Source organism: Neofelis nebulosa, chromosome 8 (assembly GCF_028018385.1).
Source record: "Neofelis nebulosa isolate mNeoNeb1 chromosome 8, mNeoNeb1.pri, whole genome shotgun sequence".
Taxonomy (NCBI): Eukaryota; Metazoa; Chordata; class Mammalia; order Carnivora; family Felidae; genus Neofelis; species Neofelis nebulosa.
This window is the reverse complement of record NC_080789.1, coordinates 115,772,205-115,792,253: the sequence shown is the minus strand read 5'-3', so window position 1 is coordinate 115,792,253 and position 20,049 is coordinate 115,772,205. Positions and strand designations below refer to the sequence as shown.

Genomic DNA, 20,049 nt, shown 5'->3' with positions numbered 1-20,049 from the left:
GCAATGTGGATGGAACTGGAGAGTGTTACGCTAAGTGAAATAAGCTATACAGAGAAAGACAGATGCCATATGTTTTCACTCTTATGTGGATCCTGAGAAACTTAACAGGAACCCATGGGGGAGGGGAAGGAAAAAAAAAAAGAGAGAGAGGTTAGAGTGGGAGAGAGCCAAAGCATAAGAGACTCTTAAAAACTGAGAACAAACTGAGGGCTGATGGGGGGTGGAAGGGAGGGGAGGGTGAGTGATGGGTATTGAAGAGGGCAACTCTTGGGATGAACACTGGGTGTTGTATGGATACCAATTTGACAATAAATTTCATATATTTAAATAAATATATAAATAAATAAAGTGGAGAAAAATGAAAAGAAGAATGGAATGATCACTACACTGTAGCCAATGGGATGAGAACAGACTGTATGGAGCATGAGAGAAAGGCAAACTGGTTAAGAGGTTAGAGCAAAACTACAGGTAAGCTGAATGCAGCAACATGTAAAAAGGATTACACACCATGACCAGTGGGATTATTAGAGAAATGCAAGATTGGTTTAAAGGCTGAATATTAATTAATGTTATATGCCACATTAAAAGAATGCAGTTATCATCTCGATAGATGTAGGAAAAAAACAAAACAATCCAATGTCCTTTCATGATAAAAATGCTTAACAAACAGAAAGGGAAGAGAACTTCTTCAACCTGGTAAAGGGTATTTACAAAACACCCACAACTAACATCATAAACAATACAGGAAGACTGGATGCTTTTCCGCTAAGAACAGGAACAATACAGGGTGGTCATTCTCACCACTTCAATTCAACATTTCGCTGGAGGTTCTAGCCAGAGTAATTAAGTAAGAAAATTAAATAAAAGCTTCCAAACCATAAAGGAAGAAATAAAACTGTCTCTCTTTGCAGATTATCTTGTATATAGAAAAATCTAACACAGCTACAAACAAAACAAAACAAAAACAAAAAACAAAAATTATTAAAGCTGAAACTGAGTCATCAATGCTACTGGATACAATATAAACATACAAAAACCAATTGTGTTTCTACACCCTTGCAATGAACAATCTAAAGAAAAATAAGAAAATAATTCCATCTATAGTAGCATCACAAAGAATAAAATACTTAGAAATAAGTACATTTAATAAGTACAAGACTTATACACTGAACACTGGAAAACATTGTTGAAAGAAATTAAAGAAGACCTAAGCGAATGGAAGGCCCTCCCATGTTCACATTTTAGATCTAATGTTGTTAAAGATGACGATACTCCTGAAGTTGATCTACAGATTCAGCACAATTACTCTCAAAATCTCAGCTGTCTTTTTGGAAGCAACTGAGATGCTGATAATAAAATTTATATGGAAATACAGGGGCTCATAACAGTTTCTAAAGTAATTTTGGAAAAAAAGAACAAGGTTGGAAAACTCACTTCTCAATTTTAAAAAACTTTCTGCAAAGCAACATTGATCAAGACAGGGTGGTACTGATGTAAGGATAAACATATACATCAATGAAATAGAATTGAGAATCCAGAAATAAGCACAGGTATCTGTGATCATCTGACTTCAACAAATATGCCAATGCCATTTAATGGGCAAAGTAGAGTCTTTTAAACAAATAGTACTGGGACAAATTGAATATCCACATCCAAAACCATGAAATCAGATGCCTAACTCATACTATATACAAAAATTTGCTCAAAATTAATCAAAGACCTAAATGTATGAGCTAAAAATGTTAAAATCTTAGAAGCAAACATAGGAATAAATCTTCACAACCTTGGAGTAGGCAATGTTTCTTAGATATAACACTAAAACCCAAGCAACGAAAGAAAAAAATTAGATTTCATCAAAATCAACTTTTATGTTTCAAAGGACACTATCAAGTAAATGAAGTTAAACCCACAGAATAGGATCAAGTGCTTGCAAATCATACATCTGATAAAAACATATCCAGAGTATGTAAAGAACTCTTAAAACAGTAGTAAAATAATTCAGTTAAAAATGGGCAAAGGATCTCAATAAACATTTTTCCAAAGAAAATACACAAATGACCAATAATCATATGAAGAGAGCTCAACATTCATCAAATGCAAATCAAAAGTGGGATACCACTCATACCCATTAGCAAGGCTATTAAAACACACACACACACACACAAAAAACCCAGAAGGGCTACCTGGGTGGCTCGGTCAGCTAAGCATCTGACTTTGGCTCAGGTCATGATCTCATGGGTTCATGGGTTTGAGCCCCACATCGGGCTCTGTGCAGACAGCTCAGAGCCTGGAGCCTGCTTCAGATTCTGTGTCTCCCTTGCTCTCTGCCCCTCCCCTGCTCATGCTCTGTCTCTGTCTCTCAAAATGAATAAACGTTAAAAAAAAAAAAAAAGAAAATAACAAGTATTGGTAAGAATGCGCAGAAATTGGAAACTTCTTACACTACTAGTGGGAATGAAAATCATGCAGCTGCTTTGGAAAATAGCCTGACATTTCCTCGAAAGATTAAACACAGAATTACCATACAGCCCAGCACTTCTACTCATAGGTATATGGCCAAGAGAAGTGAAAACATATGTTCATATAAAAACTGATAATGGATGTTCATAGCAGCATTATTTATAATATCCAAAAGACAGAAACAGAAATGGGCAACCATATGTGGCATATCCATTGTTAAAAATAGGACAACAGGCCCCAGATAGAGTCACTTGTGTAAGCCTCATGTAACCAAAACAAAACCTAATTAGTTTCAACTCTCCCAGAAATAGAATCTTAAGCCCATCAATCAGAAATCACCTGATTAGAACCAGTTTATTTGCCTGATAAACTGGGACATCCCCTAAAGGAAAGTAACTTTATGCAAACCAGTGTGTTTTTTGCTCACTATTACTTCCTTGTTCCTGCTCTCTTCTGCCTGTGAAAATCTTTCATTTATATTTTCAAGTCTTCCCTTCTGCCTATAAACGCCCTTTCTGTCTGCTAGATTGGATGTTGCCTGATTCGAATTTATTTTTGTTCAAACAATCTCTTAAAATTTTTAATATGCCCCAGCTTATCTTTTAACACCATGTGATGGAATATTATTTGGCCATAGAAGGGAATGAAGTGGTGACAGATGCTACAGCATAGAAGAACCTTGAAAGTATTATGCCAAGTGAAGGAGGCCAGTCACAAAAAAACACATATTGCATGATTCTATTTCTTTTTTTTTTTTTAATTTTTTTTCAACGTTTTTAATTTATTTTCGGGACAGAGAGAGACAGAGCATGAACGGGGGAGGGGCAGAGAGAGAGAGGGAGACACAGAATCGGAAACAGGCTCCAGGCTCCGAGCCATCAGCCCAGAGCCTGACGCGGGGCTCGAACTCACGGACGGCGAGATCGTGACCTGGCTGAAGTCGGACGCTTAACCGACTGCGCCACCCAGGCGCCCCCAGCATGATTCTATTTCTATGAAATGTCTAGAAAAGGCAAAAGCATGGAGACAAAAAGTAGATAAGTGGTTATTTAGGGCTGGGGGGAATGTGGGGACTGGGGGAGTGATAGCTAATGGGCTTTCTTCCAAGGTTTCTTTTGGAGTTGATGAAAGTGTTCTAAAAATGATTATGCCTATTGTTGCACAACTTTGTGGTATACTCACAACCACTGAATGGGACACCTAAAGAGGTGAATTGTGTAGAATATGAACTAAGTCTCAGTAAACTTGTTACAAGAAAAAAGGAAAACTTTGCACCAGGTAATCTAGGTTTAACTCCCATCTCTGTCCCGGACTGGCTGTGTAACTTTACAAATGTTACTTAACTTGCATACGCCTCAGTCTCCCCGTAAATAAACGGCGATAATAATAGTTCCCATCTCACAGGGTTGTTGTAAGGGTTGAGAGCCAGTACGTGTAAAGGTCTGATAAAGAAAAAGTGTTATCACTTACTCTACTCTTAAGTATAGATTCCCAAATAAGTGCTCCTTCCCTATGACCTTGAGGTCCGGTTCTATTTTCATGACTATTTGAAAGAGTAGGTGGTGGGCTCGTTCTACGGGGGGCTCTTCTTTTTAGAGAACCGTGGGAGAGCAAAACCGAAACGAATCTGAAAGCAAAGGCATCTTCAGTCCGGCAACTTTCGCCTGGTTTGACCCTCTAGGCTTCCCGTTCCTTACTCCTCAGTACGCACGCGCAGGAGCCAGGTGCCCTTTTCGTCTTCCTGCCTCTGTTACTTTGACAATGGCGGCTCGCGCTGTGGGGTTGTTGGCCAGTTTACCCCTATGTGCTCAGAGAAGTCAAGTGCTGCGTCCTATCCACAGGCTTCTCAGTTGCCCAAGAACTGTAGCCGCAGAAGTTAAAAGAGAAGAGCAGTCGTCGGGGAGCGTGGAGACAGGTGATGGCGCCGTGTCCTCGGTTTGCTCTGTAGCCGCGACCCACCGCGGGCGAGGGAAGGGGGAAGAGACTGGGATCGCGGGCGAGCGCGTGGCCTGTGGACACGGCCGAGGAGCCTTTGGCAATAGGGTGAGGTTGTGTCCCATCCTCCTCTAATCTCACTAGGGGAACTTAGAGCCACCCGTTGCTCATGGTAGTAGTGGGGTGTGATGTTAATTCGGGGAGGCCTGTGCACAGTAACGAAGTTGTTTAAATCTTTGTGAAGTTCAGGCCACGAGCACAGTTTGCTTATATTTTATACTTTGATAAAATACAGTGATAACAGTGATGCCACATATCGGTCAGTTGCTTCATTCACAAATGTATCTGATTTACAAGCTGTTGGAGGACGGGTGTATTGAAGCATTAATGAGTTAACAGTATTCCCCGCTTCCGAATGTAGGATTCTGCCTGTGAAAATTATTGCCTTTTGCTTTATTCTTTTGGCCGTTTTAGTAACCTGGTAACGGGTTTGCATTCACTGGAACAGGCTGCCGACCCGGAGACGTTCTAAATTTATATGCTTCTTTGCGTATTATTGAAGCCCTGTTGTGACCCCCAAGAGCTGTATCTTCTTTACAATTTTTAAAACAATCTAGCAAAAAATGTTTCATTGTCTCCACTTAACAGGTGTAGAAAGAAGCTAAAAGAACCGAGCAACTTGTGTAAGGTTACATATCGAGTTAATTTAGATCTCGAGTGAATAGGCAAAATGTTTATTTCTACCATTTCTTGGAGCTGTAGTTTTAAGAGATAAAATTACTTCTGGTAGTAGTTTTATAGTAGACTGAACAAGTAAAATGTTTCCCCCTAAAATAAATGGTAGGATTTTTCTTCTCCTCAGATTGTAAATAAAGGGTCTTGTTGACAGGGAGTGGAAGTGTTACTTAATATGACTTTTCATGGAAATACTGATTGGATTGTCTTTGGTAGAAGCTGCTTCTGTTAAAAATTCTTAAGTAACTCTGAAAATTTGAGTAAGAATTTTGCCAAAGAAGCTGTTTTAATTTAGCATCTGAATAGTGGTTTAAATTTGGGAGTATTTTCATGTGCTCTTTGAGAAAATAGAACTCTGTAAAGTTGGTATGGAAGGAGTTATTACTCGTTTATAGATGAGAAAACAGGCTAGTCCAAGTGGCTAGCTCAAACTTATCCATCTATTAAGTAGCAGTGATAAGGAAAAAACCTGATTCCAAGGCTGTACTCTTCATTTAGTACAGCTTTGTTGTTTTTGTTAGAAAATGTGTTTCATTTTGTATCATATAACTGGCTAAATGTACAGGGACTCTTGTGTGCAACAAAATCATCATTTGAATTTCTTTTCCATTTTTAAAAAGAGAAGGAAGTAACTGCACCTTCCTATTTGACATAGCTTTCATTTGAGTAGTGGAAAAGAACCCCGATTTTAAGAGTAAGAATATATAGTGTATATAGTGTATTATACTCTTTGGGATGCAGGTGACAGAAGCTAAGTCAAATTAGCTTAAGTAGAAAGGGGAGAATGTACCAACCCATGTAACCAAATTCCAGAAAGAGCCAACTTCTTTAAGGTCAACTGGGTGGATATGGTCAATGTGCGGTAGTGTTTTCTTCAGCTGTTTTTTGGTGGCCTCCTTATCTCAGATTCTTCTGCATGGAGGTGTGACCCCCAGCAGCTTCAAGTTTACATGCGTATAGCCTTTTCCAAAGGGAAGAATAAGATAATCTTATACCTAAATTTGAAGAATTCTAAGAAGGAGCTTTTGATTGATCACACCCTCACCTCTTGGACCAAGAGGAGCTTTCCAAAATAGTCTGATAATCTTAGTCTCTCCGAGGGGATGAGGGTCAGTATCCTAGGTAGGATAACAATATTGACAGCCCCCTACAACCTCATAGAGTGGTTTCCTGCCAGCTGGGGTGTGCTATCACTTAAACAAGGGGGACAGAGGCTAGGCAATCAGATAACAGATAGCATTCTAGAAGATGCTATCCAGCTTATTAGATATTTGATTTTGTGCAAGGTTTTTTTTCTTTTTTACCAGTAATGATACCTGCTCCATCACAAAGCTTATTCTGAGATTTGAAATAGAGCGTATTTGTAGAGGCTTGGAAAACTGAAGTGCTGCACGAACAGAGGGTTTGCTGTTAAGAGTTGAAGACAGCATTCAGGTTCTCATTAGTTTTCCTTCAGGCTGCAAATCCCGCTTAATCTACAGTAATTCTCTGTCAGCTTCTAGACCTTTTACCACTCCTCACCAGGTGGTCTCTGTTTCATCAGTATCCTTCATATCCATTATGGCCACAGTAGAACATATACTCCGTACGTGGCCCGACCAGTAAATAGTAAAGAAATGCTGTTATCCCTTGAATTTGGGTTTTTAAGAACATTTGTTTCCATGAAGTTTGGAATTTTATAGATGTATGTGTATCTGTTCATTCCCTGTGCACATCCCAGAGGTGAAGACGTCGCTTTGACTCATTTTGAGCTTTCATCAAATCAAACTTTTGGGCCTCTTTTATGCAACTGCTGCTAGGTTAATTTTCTTCCCCATTATGTCATTGTGTCTTTATTTATTTTTTTTTTAATGTGTATTTATTTTGAGAGAGAGAGAGCGAGCAAGCGAGCAGGGGAGGGGCAGAGAGAGAGGGAAACAGAGAATCCTGAGCAGGCTCCGCACTGTCTGCACGGAGCCCGGTGTGGGGCTGGAACTCATGAACCTGTGAGATCATGGCCTGAGCCGAAGTCAGGAGCCAGGCACTTAACCGACTGAACCACCCAGGTGCCCCGATGTTGTTTTCGATTTTAAGCGCAGGACAGTATTTAGTCTTAGTTTGTTTTTATTAAGTTTATGCTTACCAGATTATGTCATCAAGACCATTGAAATTGAGTCTGTCATAAAATATTGGCACTTACTACTTTTCAGTCTCAACTTTGTGTTATTCGTAGGTTTGATAAACCTTTTATGAGGGAATACATTTAAACTTCCTGAACTTTTTGTTCCCCCTTCACAACTTTGTCCTCATCATTTTTACCTACTGTTGTTCAGGCCAGAGCTGTGAATACTTTAGATTGTACCTCTCCCAGCTTTTTAAGCAGATTTCTTCATCTTTTATCAGACTTCTCTATCAATCTTAAATTCAGTCTCTCCTCTTAGTGATCAGCTGCAGGGATATACTTGCATAAAAATCAAAGACATCGTATGCAGATGATACTGCGGTATTGTCTGTAATAGTGACAGGAGGTAAACCATCTGAATATCAGTAGAGAATTGGCTAAACTGTGATAAATTAAAAAGAATACTTACACAGTTACTTTTATTTTTTTTTTACACAGTTACTTTTAAAATGAGGTAGACATATACTGATACAGATATCCCCAGTGTATTAAATTTTTAAAGGCATATTATAAAACAATGTGAAATATGATTTTGGTAATTTTGTGTAAAAAAATGTTTATCTGTGGAGAAATGCAAATATTTGTATATGCCTTAAAAATGTATGAAAACATAAGTACCAAACTTAATGGTTGAGTGTTATTAGGGGCAGAGAACTAGGGAAGGATTTATACTTAAACTTCATAAAATGTGATAATTTGACTTTATTTTTACAATAAGCATTTAGACAACAGTCTGGACTCCGTAAAAATCAGAGACAAGAATGTGTAAGTGGTAGTTACAAAGGGAAAAGTGGGTGAGGTGGTCTAGGCAGAGCCTATATCAAAAAAAAAAAAAAAAGAAGAAGAAGAAGAAGAAGAAGAAGAAGAAGAAGAAGAAGAAGAAGAAGAAGAAAATAGGGACTAATTGGAAGGACTGTCAGTGGACTTGAGATCACAGTGAATAGTAACAGTCCCTGTCCTCAATATCTGGAAGACAGGTATTCTTCCATATTGTTAAGTTATTACAACACCGTGAATTACGTTCTTTCACAGATGTTGAAGTAAGGTAATACGGAGGTGGAGGAGATACCTACCATGGAAAGTCAGAAGTCTTCGCAGACCTATGGGAGGATGAATGGGAGTGTTCGGGGCAGAAAATGAGAAGGTGGGCATTCCAGTCAGACACAAGAAGATAGTCAAAGTTCACAGTGTGTGGGGTACCTTAAGTGAACACTGCAGAAGGAGGAAATGGTAGAAGGAAATGGTAGACATTGAAGAGGAGAGATGGGGCAAAATGCCAATAACTATCCCCCTGCTGTTGGGTTTAGGCTTGATCTTGAATGCAGTAGGGAAGCTATTGAAAGGTTTGAAGCAGGGAAGTCAAAGAATGCGACTTTTTTAAAAAGATTGATTTATAAAGATCACTTTGGCACCAGAGAATGGCTTAAAAAGGAAAAGACCAGCGTGAATAAGACCATTTGAGGAATCCGGCTGTTGTGATACAGGCCTTGAAATAAGAGATTGATGTTAAAGAATTCACATCCGGAATGGAGATGTGGACCCCTATTTAAGAGATGTATTTTCAGCATCTCGTACAGTGAAGGCAGGAATCAAACTCAGCATGTGTTTGATCAGTTAGAAACTTGGGGTATGTCAGGGCTAAGAGTTCTGTGGTGTGCCACTGGAGACTGCCTCCAGGCCTTTGCTAACGAACAGGGTTTAGGGTACAGCGAGCTCTTACTGCATTAACACACGTTTCTCTGTCTTGTCCATGAGAATGTCTCGGAGTTTGCTGAGATCAAGGTACAGTGTGTTTGCAGTATTCCTTGATCTATCAGTTTTATAACCTTTTGAAAGGAGTCGAAAAGCATCTGCTGATTTCCGTGTTATCAGTTATATTTTCTGTACTATTTAATCTCTTTGGAATTTTTTGTGGGTATTGTTACCAGACTTGGTGGTTTATAATCTCTAGAATCTACCATTCCAGATATTTAAAAGAAACACTTTTAGGCCACCCAACTAGAAGTTAAGTATCTTGGAGGAAAAAATATGTTGCTAAAATTCAGCATTTGGCCTTAATACACTCTTAGAACTCGAATGATTTTCTTTTTCCTTATGCGTGGTTGTTGATTCTTTGTTTGTGGTCAGTTGATTATTAATATCTAATTCTTGACTGTTACAGCTCTTGTCTTCATTTCCTGTGATGGTAAAGCCCCCAGCCCTAGTTTGGTTTTGAATGAAAAAAGAAATTACCCCCTATTTCTTTAGTAAAATTACCATGAATTCTTAAGGACAGCAGCTGAGTTTGAAATTGGTTGATGTACCTGTGATACACAGCACAAGATAGTTGGTAACGCACTGTTAATTGTTTGAGCTAGATCAAGACCCATGACAAAGAAAAACAACAGTAACTTACTTTAATCCATTAAAGTTATTTTTTAAGTTTATTTATTTATTTTGAGAGAGAGAGTGGGGGAGGGGCAGAGAAGAAGAGAGAGGGAATCCTAAGCAGGTTCCACAATGTCTATGCAGAGCCTGACACGGGGCTCGAACCCATGAACCCTGAGATCATGACCTGGGCCGAAATCAAGAGTCTGACTAAGCCACCCAGGTGCCCCAATACGTTAAAGTTCTAAGCTTCATTCTCATTTACACTCAGGTTTATAATAATTTCTTTTAGGCTTTGGTATGTTATAACCTTGTACAGGTTTTATATGTGTGTATTTGGGGTAGCGTTAAACGGGTGATTTTACGTTCCTGATTTGGCTTTTAAAACTTTGTGGATATTTCTCTTTTCAGTGCTCTGCATTGAATATAGTAAATCAAAACTGGGAAAGTGGACAGTATTAGTGATAATTACAGGAGAATGGTCAATGAAAATCGAAAGTAGTATAGCTTCATTCTTTTACAGGTGAAGAAGAAAGAAGATGAGATTTGGATAAAGTGGTTTTAGTCAGCTATAAAATCTGTATATACCTTATCAAAATATGCTTTACATTTTATATTTGTGTGTTTGTGTTTTTGTGTTGGAAATATTTTGTCTCATTCATAGGCTCTGAAGGCAGGACTCCCAAAAAGACATTCTCTGAGGTGCAGAAAGAAAGACGAGAACAGGCACAGCGAACCGTTTTGATACATTGTCCAAATAAAATCAGTGTAAAAAAGTTTCTAAAATATTTATCCCAACATGGACCTATTAATAATCATTTCTTCTATGAGAGCTTTGTAAGTATTTGAAAAACAGTCTGACATTCATGCTTTTGAAAGTTAAACGTTCCATTCAGTATTTGCAGTATGGTAAAGTTAGATTCTCTTTTGATATCTTACCATCCCTCTTTAAATTTCTTTAATGATCTTTTTATAGGAGAATAAAAATCCTTATGGCATTATTACTATGGGAATATAAGTAATTTATAACTGACTGATTCCATTATTTGAATCCTTTAAGTAGTCTCTTATCTTATTGATAAAGTCCAAGGGGAGGGGATTTTTGTTTTGCCTTTTAATTTTCTCTTTCATCATTGTTTTCAGCTTCTGTTGACTCTTACCAGTTTATAGTGTTCCTTTTCTTAATCTGCTTGTAATGATTAAAACCAGTGCTTGTGTTAGAAGTGTATTCTTTGTAAATTTAAAAAATCAATATTTTTTTAGTATTACAATAATTGTTTGGAAATTTGAGCAAAAATGCTATTTAAAATATATCAGTCTGAGATGTGTTCTGTTTTTTCTTACGTTTTTGGCATAGGGTCTTTATGCTGTTGTAGAATTTTGTCAAAAGGAAAGTGTAACTTCACTGCAGAATGGAACTCGTACTCCAAGTATGGGCACAGAGGCTGCAATTCCTTTCAGATCACGTGTCTTCAATTTAAAGACGAAGAATCCGTCAAACCCGACTTCAGAACAGTCACGTGTACAATGTAGTATTCATGCACCTCCTTCTAGCAAGAAGCTTCTTGAGTTACTTTGTTATGCAGAAAGTGTAAGTTTGTAGGTATACTTCTCCAATATCTAAAAATATGTGTGTGTGTGTGTGTGTGTGTGTGTTTGACATTATTTTCTTTATTATAGGTTCTTATAAAATATTCAGACTACAGAATATGTTGAGTGAAAAGTGAAAGCAGTCCTTCCCCACTCTCCTCCCCCACACTCTGCTTGTGTGCCTGGCAAGTAACCACAGTCTTACAGAGTTTTCAGCCTTTGGACTATTCAGGTTTTCTTTCTTCAGTCAACATAATGGCATATAGTTGTACCCGGCATTTTTCTATAAATGTAAAAGTATCTTGGGGCACCTGGGTGGCTCGGTCAGTTGAGTTTCCAACTTCGGCTCAGGTCATGATCTCACAGTTCTTGAGTTCGAGCCCATATTGGGCTCACTGTGTCAGCTTGTTGGATCTTCTGTCCACATGCCCCCCCCGCCCCTGTCCCACTTGTGCTCTCTCAAAAATAAGAAGTATCTCAAAAAAAAAAAAAAAAAAAAAACCAAAAAAACCTCATTTCTGACTTAATCTATTTTTGCTGCCCTAACATTGTTTATATTAGTTTTGGCTTTATCAGTTCATGTTTTTGATCAAAGTGCTATTTTTTGTTTTGATTTTCTAATTTAAAAAATTTTATTTCTAACCTTACACATTTTCTTTACTCTCTGTTACTTGTTTTTCTTGATTTAAACACATAGTTCAGTTATTTTCAATATTTTTTCCGAATATGGGCATTTAAAGCTATGATTTTTATTTTAAATACTCCAGGGGCGCCTGGGTGGCTCAGTCGGTTAAGCGTCCGACTTCAGCTCAGGTCACGATCTCACGGCCCGTGAGTTCCAGCCCCGTGTCGGGCTCTGGGCTGATGGCTCGGAGCCTGGAGCCTGCTTCCGATTCTGTGTCTCCCTCTCTCTCTGCCCCTCCCCCATTCATGCTCTGTCTCTCTCCATCTCAAAAATAAAAAATAAAAACGTTAAAAAAAAAAAATAAAAAAAAAAAAATACTCCAGTGCACAGTTTCAAAAGATGATGTTTTTACCACCAGTTTTCTGGTGAAGATACAGGATTACTATTCTGAGGAGTTGAGGGATCTTGGGCCTTGGTTACCTGAAGCATTGCTTATTTCTTGTGTTTCCTGCCTTTAACATTGGTTCTTCTTCCTCCCCAACTTTGTTTAAATTTTTTTTTTTTTAACGTTTATTTATTTTTGAGACAGAGGGAGACAGAGTATGAACGGGGGAGGGGCAGAGAGAGAGGGAGACACAGAATCAGAAGCAGGCTCCAGGCTCTGAGCCATCAGCCCAGAGCCCGACCCGGGGCTCGAACTCCCGGATCATGAGATCGTGACCTGAGCTGAAGTCGGACGCTCAACCGACTGAGCCACCCAGGCGCCCCCCCAACTTTGTTTAAAATGTCTAGCTTTGTGGTTGTTTTGACCTCTTTCTGGAGCATTTTAACTACTTTCATTTTCCGGAAACAATACTTTATACATATTGCATAAGAAATGTAGTGGTTTTGATGTTTGCCGATGTCATCATTCCTCAGTCCTTTTTTTTTGAAATTAATTTAACTATTTAACCCAATAAATCTAAAATATGCATTTCAGCATATATCACTATACAGTTATTAATGAGATATTTTAGGTTTCTGTTTCAAAAAAATCATCAGATCTGGTGTGTATTTTGCACATACAGCACAACTCAGATCACACTAGCTACCTTGTCTCCATAATCCTCAAAGACATTGTGAGGGATATTTTTTCAGGGTGCGTAAGCTGTGGGCTTGAGTGTATTCTATTTAAATATTAAATACCCAGATTCCTTGAGTAGGTTAGAGACTTGGGCAGATGATCCCCAGGTTCTATGCAGACTGGTTGACTAACCATACTCCGGTTGACCATTAGCCGTAGAGACTTAGTAACCATTTGCCGAATAAATGGATCATGGTCTGGACTAGCAATTGACTCCTAAACTTGTTTCATCAGAATTACCTATACAACATACCAAAATTTTGCTTACTGGCCCCAACCACAGAGATGCTGACAATTTAGTTGTGGATTGAAGTGCCAACATTTGTATTTTTATTTTCATTTACTAATTTTTTTTATTTTTCTATGGTTTTATACTTTATTATTATCATCATCACCCCTCAGTCCTTTTTAAAGGATATTTTTAAAACATCTGCTTTTAGGGGAAGGAAAAAAGTACATGTTTTTCAGCTCGGTCTCCAAAGCCATCGAATCTCTAGAAGTAAAATGCCAACTCTCTTATGTGACCTGTACATTTTCTATATGTTGCTGCTTTTGTTTTGGCCAGCTAGATAGATGATCAGCTGAACACTCTGCTGAAGGAATTGCAGTTAACAGAGGAGAACACTAAGCTCCGATACCTCACCTGTTCTCTTATTGAAGATATAGCGGCTGCGTATTTCCTGGACTGTACTGTCAGACCCTTTGGCTCTTCGGTGAACAGTTTTGGGAAATTGGGATGTGACTTGGACATGTTTTTGGATCTGGATGAAATTGGAAAATTCAGCGCCAACAAGGTAATTGTATTGCTTTAGGTCACTAAAAGTAATCTTTGGACTTAATAAAATTATAACTTGATTTCTAAACTTTAATAAACATTGTGGGTAAAGAATATGGTCTATTTGATATTAACTCTTTGGAATTGTAAAGTCTTTCTTCGTATTGGTGTAACGTAGAATAATTTTTTGTGACTATTCTACACATAATAAAATGATTATTTTTTCCATGGGTTCTGAAGTTTTTCCATTAGGCCAAGGTTATTCATTATCTTACTCAAATGATCTGTATCTTAACTAATTTTTTTAAATCTGTGTGATCTAGTTATTGAAATATTTTGAAATCTCATGATGTTTGTTTGGTTTTGTTAATTTCTCCTAGGAATTCTTTTGATTTTTGTTTTGTTCAAAGGCTGTGTTAGCAACGTGTAGGTATATAGGTGTATGATTATTATATTTTCTGACTGGGTTCATTTATCATTAAATTATGTCTTTTATCTCTATACATGCTTTTTCCTTAAATTCTTTTTTGGTAAGATGACCACTTGTTACTTCCTTCACGTATCTTCTGTATCTTCATTTTCAGCCTTTATACATGCTCTTGTATTTTGAATATCTCTGATGAGTAGCAGATCACTGAATTTTGTGCTTTTACTCTGATCTTGATTCTTTGAAGTCAATGTGTTTATTCATTATTACTGATAATTTCTGTGTTCATTTTTACTGTGTTATTTTTTATGTTTTTCAGTGCTTTATCTTTGCTTTTCATTTCCTTTTCCTTCCTCCTATTGGAGTCCTGCTTTTTTTAAAAAAAATAAAGCTGAAGTACAGTTGACACAATGTTACATAAGTCTTAGGTGTACAGTACTTAAAAAGATCATATGTTATGCTGTCCTCACCACAAGTGTCTGTCCCGTCACATCTGTCACCATACAATGCTCTTGCAGTACCAGTGACTGTATTCTCTGTCCTCTACCTTTTATTCCTGTGGATTACTGCTTTATTCCTGCCTCATCCCACTTTCTCCTCTTCGAGTTTGGAAATTATATATTCCATTCAGTTCTTATTAACATGCATATGTAACAGGTAAAGTGAACCAGTATCTCCGCCATTCTCCCACACAATATAAGGGATGCTTTCATTTAGTTACAACTTGGAAAAGGCTTCTGTGTGTTTATAAAATGTAGGTTTTTATAAACCTCTGTCTTCTCTTACGTATTTCAAACTAGGAATCTTCTCTACGTGGATGTCCAGTTGACATTTGAACCTACCATTTTGAAAATAAAACTTTTTTCATTCTTTGTAGATACTCTTGGTGAGTTTTTATGAAAGTTCTTAGGTATGTTTCACATGTTAATTAGTGGCATTTTCGTTTTCCTGATATTTGCCATCTTCTTTGATTCTAAGTTATCTCTCGTATCTCCCCCTTTATGTACATCCTCAAAGCTATAGTGACACAGTTCCTTATAAACTCTCACTTAGATTAATGTCACAGTATGCTGTTTTCTACCTCTTATTTCTTGTGTCGTGTCTTGGTTTTCCATCTTCGGGCCGTACTGGAGTTATCCTAAAAGACTGATTGGATCTTCTCACAGACATAGAATGGGTCTTCTCGTTAGCATAGTATTGAAATGATCTGTCTCTTAATTAATTTTAGTAACGATTTCTCATTATATGTCTTTGTATACCCAGTGTTCCAATCACATCATTTAATTACCAAATTATAAGGCACTTTTAGAACATGAATACTGGCCAATCTGTCTCTTCAGTGGGGAGTGCTCTTTCCCACTATTCCCTGACTGCCGTTTCCTGGTAGTTTTCAAAGGCCAGTTCTTACTCTGCGTTCTCGACACCATCTTGATTTTTTTTCTTCTCAGAATTAATTACTCTTTTTTTTGTAGTATCTTGCTCATATTTCTGTTTGCAGATTCCTCCTATGTTATGTTTAGTTAGTGGCTGATATAGTCCTCCCACTATATCATAAGCTAGGGCAGGGCAGCAACCATGTCTGTTCATTTTCTTATCCCACACAGTGCCTGGCATAACTCAATGTGTTCTGCTCAGTATATACTTACTGAATTAAAGTAATACAAAACACATAAAAATGAAATGGATCATTCTTAGTAAGACTAACATGTACTTGAAATTGTATTGAATTCCTGGCAGGGACACTTAAGTTGTGCTAGGTTATTTTTATTTTAAGTAAAAGACTTTGCTAAATAATCAAGGAGTGTAATAATATATTGTAATGGCTAAAGCCCAGGCTCTAGAGCCAAATTGCAGAAGAGTAATTCTTCTATTTACTGGCTGTGTGATCCTCGATAAGTTATTTTGGTCTTCTCTGTGCCTAGATTTTTCTAGCTGTGAGATTGGGTTGGTGCTATAGCACCTGGCTCGTGGAGTGCCGGAGGGCTTCATCGAGCTAATACATGTGAAGCACGTAGGACGGTGCTCAGCGTGTAATAAGTGTTCCAATGTTGATCACCATCAGCAGCCCTATTACTAGTTATTTCATTATTATGCAAGTAGGAAACACACAGTTTTTTCCGTTGGAGGCAGAGGTGAGCGTTGGAAACTTTTAGTTGGGTCTTAGATTTCTGAAATATAGAGGTATTCCAGAAAGATGTTTTCAAAGACAGTGCTCCAATCTCACTAAGCAATTTGATGTTTTTTGGTATGTAGGTTTAACTAATGAGATGTATTATACGTGTGTACCTTGAAACATGTGCGTGTTTAAGATTATAATAGCTTTGCTACTAGAAATATTAAGAATGAAATGTAATGAAAACCAAAAGCACTTTTAAATTCATCTACTTCATGAAAGAGTCTCTTGGACAGCTTTGTGCAATTGTGCACTCTCCTTCCTCTCCTCTTGGTTTGTGTCTCCCTTGGCACACCACCTTGCTTTATAATTCTGGGTGCTTATTTTATTCAGTCCGAGTTGAGGGAAGTTAGGAAGAGTGTGTTAGACTCTTGTATGTCTTTTAGCACTATGTAGAATATTTTGTGCATCACAGGCACTAGAAAGAGATGATTTGCTAATGAGTAAAGGAAAGTTATTTAGCAACTAAATTGTAAACTTCCATGTTTCTTAATGTGTGAACGATGCTCACAAGTGAAATGTGCTGCCTAAGTTATCACAAAGATCATTTTAGTACAAAATTAAAAAAAAATTTTTTAATGTTTATTTATTTTTGAGAGAGAGACAGAGTGCGAGTAGGGGAGGGGAAGAGAGAGAGGGAGACACAGAATCCGAAGCACGCTCCAGGCTCTGCCCTGACACCCCCCAGAGCCCGAAGTGGGGCTCAAACTCGCAAACCACGAGATCGTAACCTGAGCCGAAGTCCGATGCTTAACCGACTGAGCCAGCCAGGCACCTCAGTACAAAACTTTAAGCTAAAATCTTGCTCTTTTTCTAATAGGGTTTTTCTTTTTCTGATAGGGTTTTATGTATTACAGGATTTAGGTAACAGAAGTAAAAATTGGTGGCCAAGTCCTATCCTGTTCTCTAAATTATTGCTGTGGGCAAGGTGCTGACTTTGTGTTTTATTTTTATGAGATATTGGCATAATACCAGAGTAATTAGGAAGAACATAAAATTTTTTTAAAAATTTATCTGAAACAAAGAGGTGGCAGAGGAATAGCAAAATTAGTAAGAAATGTTTATTGATTTGGCCGTCTGAGAAATTTCTCTTATTTTTATTTGTTTGTTAGAGGAGAGTAATTTGGGGGGGGGGTCTTATTTCTGCTCATTATAGATGTGCTTTTCATCATCTGCATCTTCCATAATTGCAGTGTTTTATTCCATAATTGCAGTGTTTTATTTCTCTGTGGAGTGCATTTATCTAAGTAGAATTACCCCATGTGGTTATTGATCTCTTGCTTCTTATATCAGCCAGATTAGGCCAGGTTATGCTTTGGTGATAAATACCTCCCCAAACTCTGCACCTCGCTGTTAATCTCTTGCTAAGGCTGTGTGGCCAAAGCAGGTCAGCAGGGGCACTCTGCACGGGTCTCTCAAGCACCCAGGCTGAGCAGCTTTCACCGCCCGTGCCCGTGCTTCTAGCCCCGAAGCAGTGGAAAGGCACAGTGGAGAATGGACCACTAGCTTTTAAAGCTCTGCCTGGAAGTGACTTGTGAGGCCTCTGTTCGTATTTCATTGGCGACAGCAAGTCGCCACAAAGTGACTGTGCTTCACTTTAGAGGGGCAGGAGTGGGACGCCCTCCTAAATGTCAGAAAGGCGATGCAGAGTATTTGGTGAATACCTTCTGTAACTTCACATTCCTGCCTATAGTTCACAGCTAGTTCTAGTTTCTAGACTGGAACTCAATTACTCATTACTCAAATCTATTTTTCTCTGGTGTCATTTTCACTTGTTGCCTCAGCGATTTTTTTGTCTCATTTGTGGTGAAAATCTCATTATCTCTTTTCTTCTGAGTACTTCTAACCCTTCCTTGGCATCTGAGTCCAACATAGCTGATACTAGTCTGATACTAATCTCCCAATTCCCTTTTTTTTTTTTTTCTATCCTGAGATTATTTCACCTCAAATCTGTCTCTTTCTTCTGGTACTGCTTTATCCTGATAGAAGATGTTTCTTTTTCTTTACTTTTCTGTTGAGTAGCTCTGTGCTCTATTTGTTGGTTATTCTTGTTTGGGTTCCTTCCCATATAAATTGGTATGTGTTTGAATTTTAAAATCGAATAGACCAGGGAACCAGAAATTATTAAGATCTTTTAACAAAAGGACTAAGCTAGATTTTTGAAATTTTGATGCTCTTAAAGGAAATCCATTTTTTTCTTCAATATAAAAGTTTCCTAGTTTAAAAAAAAGCTTGTCTCGATGACAGAAATAAATAGAGAAAATACAACATGTTTATTTCTGGGGATTGTTTGTATACATGTCACACCTGTATATTTTTTAATGTCTTTTTTTCTGATTATAAAGTAATAGTTCCAGAAATGTATAATGTAAATATCTCTGATGGTCTCACCACTTGCAGAGGTAACTACTGTGAATAATGTAATGAATTTTGTTCTGAATTTTTTTCCTCTGCAGGTAGAAATCCTTCTTTTTTATAACAAAACCCTTTATCTTTGCACATTATAACCTGATTTTTTTTTCCAGTTAATAGTGTCTTGGCTGTTCAGTCTACTGCATCTTTTTCAGTATTCCACTGAATGAATGTACTGTAATTTGCTTAACGAGTCCTTTATCTGTTAAGACAGGGTGCTGTCTTTTATTCCCCTCTTAATTGTCAACTGTATTAGTTAATATTCTTTGCTTATTCACAGATACCAGCTCAGACTAGCTTAAACCAAATTTTTAAAAAAGTAGAGGAAGTGTGATAGAACCCAAGGCAAGGAATGTGAATGAGTCTTAGGAAAGAACCAGAACTAGGAAGAGTAAATTATCAAGAGTACATGAGGTACTCAGTTTCTTTCCACATACTTGCTTTATTTTTCTTTCTTCCTTTCCCTTCCCCCTCTCTACACCCCCATTGATTTTTTTTTTTTAAAACATTTATTCATTTTTGAGAGAGAGTGTGAGCGGGAGACACAGAATCACAGAGAGAGAGAGAGGGAGACACAGAATCTGAAGCAGGCTCCAGGCTCTGAGCTGTCAGCACAGAGCCCAACGTGGGTCTTGAACTCATGGACTGAGAGATCATGACCTGCGCCAAAGTCGGACACTTAACTGACTGAGCCACCCAGTCTCCCTTCTTCTTTTTTATTTTTATTTATTTTGAGAGATAGAGAATGCAAGCAGGGGAGGGGCAGAGAGAGAGGGAGAGAGAGAATCCTGAGCAGGCTCCACACGGTCAGTGCAGAGTCTGACATGGGGCTCGATCTCCCAAACCGTGAGATGATGATCTGAGTGGAAGTCAAGAGTCAGATGCTTCACCAACTGAGCCACCCCGGTGCCCCTTGAATGTGTGTTTTTTGTGTTTTGTTTTGTTGAAAATGACTTAGAGCTTTCTTCTAGAGAGTTTATTTAAGAAATTCCTTCTTATTAAAAGCTCCCATTTACAAATGTTTTTATTGTTCAGACCTCAGGAAATTTTCTGATGGAATTTCAAGTGAAAAATGTACCTTCAGAAAGAATGGCAACTCAGAAGATCCTGTCTGTGATAGGAGAATGCCTTGACCACTTTGGCCCTGGTTGTGTGGGTGTACAAAAAATCTTAAATGCTCGGTGTCCTCTCGTGAGGTTCTCACACCAGGCCTCTGGATTTCAATGTGATTTGACTACTAACAATAGGTACTATATCTTTGTTTTG

The 20,049-nt window shown here is 38.0% G+C and overlaps 1 protein-coding gene across 1 annotated transcript in view; it reads left to right on the top strand.

Annotated features, from left to right (window-relative positions):
- The first annotated feature begins 4,187 nt into the window (after positions 1-4,187).
- Positions 4,188-20,049, top strand: part of MTPAP (mitochondrial poly(A) polymerase) — a 32,028-nt gene continuing 16,166 nt past the window's right edge. Inside the window, exons 1-5 of the mRNA XM_058681581.1 lie at positions 4,188-4,375; positions 10,323-10,495; positions 11,016-11,249; positions 13,566-13,790; positions 19,819-20,030. Coding sequence (XP_058537564.1) covers positions 4,222-4,375; positions 10,323-10,495; positions 11,016-11,249; positions 13,566-13,790; positions 19,819-20,030 — 998 coding nt within the window. The 5' untranslated portion in view covers positions 4,188-4,221. The remainder of the gene's footprint in view (positions 4,376-10,322; positions 10,496-11,015; positions 11,250-13,565; positions 13,791-19,818; positions 20,031-20,049) is intronic.